The sequence below is a fragment of the Aedes albopictus genome, chromosome 1, assembly GCF_035046485.1.
Source record: "Aedes albopictus strain Foshan chromosome 1, AalbF5, whole genome shotgun sequence".
NCBI classification, from domain to species: Eukaryota; Metazoa; Arthropoda; class Insecta; order Diptera; family Culicidae; genus Aedes; species Aedes albopictus.
In genome coordinates, this window is record NC_085136.1 from 333,845,448 (window position 1) to 333,849,822 (window position 4,375).

General features: G+C 44.4%; 1 protein-coding gene across 1 annotated transcript; it reads left to right on the plus strand.

Annotated features, from left to right (window-relative positions):
- Window positions 1–1,399: 1,399 nt before the first annotated feature.
- Window positions 1,400–2,598, plus strand: LOC134284103 (uncharacterized). Its single transcript, XM_062842405.1, has 2 exons — window positions 1,400–1,969; window positions 2,452–2,598. The coding sequence occupies exons 1-2, from the start codon at window positions 1,400–1,402 to the stop codon at window positions 2,596–2,598; spliced, it is 717 nt and encodes a 238-aa protein (XP_062698389.1).
- The last annotated feature ends 1,777 nt before the right edge of the window (window positions 2,599–4,375 follow it).

Sequence of the window (4,375 nt, forward strand, 5' to 3'; positions counted from 1 at the left end):
CAGTACGTCAGGATGGTACAAACGCGTTTTGGAAAGAAGCTTTCAATCATTCGATCGGACCAGGGCGGTGAATACAAGTCCAAGGCACTCGGAAGATTCTACCGTGCAGAAGGGATTACTCCGCAATACACTACTGCCTATTCCCCGCAGCAGAATGGAGTCGCCGGTAGGAAAAATCGCAGTCTCGTGGAAATGGCCAGATGTCTCCTAATTGATGCGAAGCTCGGATACCGATATTGGGCGGAAGCAGTAAACACAGCAGCTCATTTGCAGAACGTTCTTCCGTCAAGGTCAGTTCAGAAAACGCCGCACGAACATTGGTATGGAACGGTTCCTGATTTGAAGCACTTGCAGATATTTGGAAGTTCAGCATATGTTCACGTTCCGGATCAAAAACGAACCAAGTTGGAGCCGAAAGCAATCAAGATGATTTTCATCGGATACTCGGACCATCATAAGGCGTACAAGTTCATTGATCCTGATACCGACAAAGTTGTGATCAGCAGAGATGCTCGTTTTCTCAAAGAGGATGACCGTACGAAAGAGGCTACCAATCCTGAAGTTGTTGAATTTGAATTCGATCCAGAAACACCAGATGAAATACCAACCCAAGTCGAATTCGAAGAGGACCTGTCGGAAGCGGAATCTACACTCGTTCAGGAGGAGGAGCAGTCCGAGTCAGGCGATAGCAGCATCGAGTTTCTCAGCAGCACCGAAGAAGTTCCTGATTTACCACTGCCCCGGCGATCGGAAAGAAGTACCAAAGGTACACCACCAGCGCGATACTCTGAGTCGCTGAACATCATCTACTAGCAGCAATCCGAGCCGCGAACGTATGAAGAGGCGGTAACTGGTCCTGAGAGCGAGATGTGGATAGCAGCTATCGAGGACGAACTCAAATCTCAAAAGGAGAACCACACTTGAAATTTAGTGAAGCTTTCTGCCGGGACCTTCAAGATTCTAGCTACAGTTGCTGCCCAAAGGAAGCTGTTATTGAAACACGCCGATGTCAAGACAGCCTACTTACACGGAGAACTTCAAGACCTTCAACCTTCGCAAAAGTCTGTATGGTTTGAAGCAGGCTGCTCGAGTCTGGAACACCACGTTTTATGCTGCGTTGAAGAAGATGGGATTTAAGCAATCAAAGAACGATTCCTTTCTCTATTACCGTGGGACAGGCGAGAACACAGTTTATTTGGCTGTTTACGTTGATGGCATCGTTGTGACCTGTCGGACCGAGGAGGGGTATTCCGGAATCATCAAAGGATTTAACTAACATTTCGCTGTAACGTCATTGGGCAACATTCGCTATTTCCTTGGCATTGAAGTGAAACGAACTGATGACTGTATTTCGTTGAATCAAACCGCATACATCAAGAAGCTGCTGAGTCGTTTCGGAATGGAGGAAGCGAAGCCATCCAAGATTCCGTTGGATCCCGGATATTTGCAAACCATGGAGGAGACGAGTGAGATGCTACCAAACAACACGCAGTATGCCAGCCTAGTTGGTGGTTTGCTTTATGTTTCTGTAAATACCCGACCCGACATAGCTGCTAGCGTTTCGATCCTGGGACGAAAAGTGAGTTGCCCATCCCAAGCCGACTGGCTAGAAGCGAAACGGGTTCTACGTTATTTGAAGCACACGTTGGACCATGAGCTGATACTGAGCATCAAATCAGATCCACTAACCGTATACGTTGACGCGGATTGGGCCGGAGACGCGAATGACAGGAAATCGACATCTGGATATATGCTGCAACTGAATGGCGGTTCAATATTTTGGAGTTCCAAGAAGCAAACATGTGTTTCACTGAGCAGTACGGAAGCTGAGTACATAGCGCTTGCAGTATGCTGTCAGGAAGTCCAATGGATTTTGCGGATCCTGGAAGATTTCTCTGTGCCAGTCAACCTGCCCATTACAATTTTTGAAGATAATCAATCTTGCATTAAGCAACTATCATCACCAAATGTAAGTCGCAGATCCAAACACGTCGAAACCAAGAACCATTATATTCGAGAGATGCAGGCCAATGGAGAAATTCAAGCGCTATACTGTTCGACCGAAGAAATGGTTGCCGACATGTTAACTAAGCCACTTCATGCGGTGAAGCTACGTAAGTTCCGAGAAGCAGCTGGAATATTACCATCGAGGAGGAGTGTGGAAGTAGGCGATGGTGACGCGTAGCGGCAAGCAACCCTAGCAACCTTAGCAACCCTATTTTGTTATCTGTTATCAATAAAGAAAAAAAATGTTCATTACTATTCTGAGAGCCAAACCGATTAGTTCATTTTATTAACGCTCTACGGCCAGCCCTCCAATAGTTGCCATGGCAACCGTTGATGTAAAAAATAACAGTTGCGTTTTTCTGCGCGAGCAACGGAACAGATGAAAGATTCATCGCCAACGCTTTGGACAGCCTGACCTTGGTTTTCTTACCCGTGTCCTCGTAGCACTGGATCTCGCCGAAACAATCTCCTTCCACACCCGCTTACTTCCCGTCGGCCATCGTCACGTGGTTGACGTCGCTCTCGTGCAATTCCAGGAAAATGTCTCGGCTCTCGACGATGTGGTTTGTCGCGCCCGATTCCACGATCTAAGGCTTGATTCCATCTGCAGTTTCGTTTGGAATCAGTGGAATTCGAGCCGAAAACTTGCTTTTTTGCTGCTTCGTCCAGAAGTTTCCGCTTGACAAGTTCCAGGGTTAGTTCGGCGTCCGAACGGCTTTCGAGAGCGGTAGTCAGAGTGTCGTACGAGCTAGGCAGGCTTCTCAGGATCATCGCGACCATGAGATTTTCCTCCAGCTACTGTCCTGCATTCGCCAGGAGCTCCTACATATCTCCCCCTTCCGAAAAACGTTTGTCGCAGATTCGCTTCCACAGCGAGACATTTGACATGAGACTAACCTTCTGGTGATCGTTCCATGCTTCCTTCACGGTTTTCAATGACCGGATCAACGGCTCTCCATCGGACCAAATTGCATCCGGTTCCGTTGCCGGTTTCTCACCTGGTGTCACGTAACGCCACAGTTCTTCCCGGACCAGCAGAAATTTCACGTTGAAGCACCAGTTTGAATAAATTGCCGTTGTTCAGGTCTTGCAGGCTGAATCGGTTTTCGTTCATTTTGCTTCCAGAACTGAACAAATTTTTCTCGCAGATCCATAAACTATTGCAGGGCGCAGCAGTGGGAATAAAAACCGTCTAGTTTGGTTGATAAATAAACAGAGACTAAAGAAAAATTGTTTGACATTCGAATAGTTACAATCAAGCTTACAACGATTGCTTTGATCTATTTGAATTTATCCTAGTTTGCTTTGTTGCACGTGATTTAAATCAACGCATCATTTGGCAGTAGAGTAAACTTAATTGAAACTGCATGGGTCATTATAATCTAATTACAGTTTTTCCTTAAGTTATAATACCGCTGCTCTCCAGCGGTACCGTTTGTTAGAATCTGTAAATCAAAGTGTAAATAAACAAAAGTCAGACATCTTCTTCGCTTCCTGTGATTCTAATTATTGTTTCAATTCACTAACCAGGAATCTCGACAATTAAGAACAAAACTAACACAGCTTCGAATGGCACTACATGCATTGATCGCACCTGTAAACTCAGGCCAAAGAAAATCCATTCAAACAGGCACTCACTGGATAGAGCGCATCAGGACTATCGAATGCCTTCACTATTGAAAAAAAAACTATCTTTGGAAGCCATAAGAGTAGTACAGACATAAACCACACTATTTATCAGCAGTAGCAAAAGAATGAACCATTCTGATACCCACCCTTAGGTAACATTCACATTAGAGAGAACAGTGAAGTCGATTTTCAAACTTTTGGGGTGCAATTTTAGACACACTATTTAAATTCGGAATAGCAAGCAACTCAACACAACACGCAACATTTTACGGGGAGTATTGTGATTCTCATGTGCACCTAATAATAATAATTAAAAGTGACTAACTGCAACTGAAACTTGGATGCCATAGAGGGATTTTACGGATGATAAAACGAGGACAATAGCCAGTCATTGCACGCAGCTAGAGTCGTTAGCTAGAGACTTTCTACCACCAAGCAAGCATAGAAGACAAAGACAGCATTATATTGTATAGAAATCAAAACTTTTAACATGGTTCACAAACTGAAAAGATGTGCACTGCAGTTTGATCCCGCGAAAATGAAAAGTTTTTATGGTACTGTTTGTTTCGTCGTGATTTGTTGGTGCTGTTACGCCGTTTTGTTTTGTTAGATTTGTACACAAAGACTACTCCTAAGTATTATTCAAATCTCATTGTTTGATTGACTAAAAAGTCGGAAAATGTTTCATCAATTGTTCGGATATCAATTAAAATAGAATTACGGGAAAATACCGACTTGT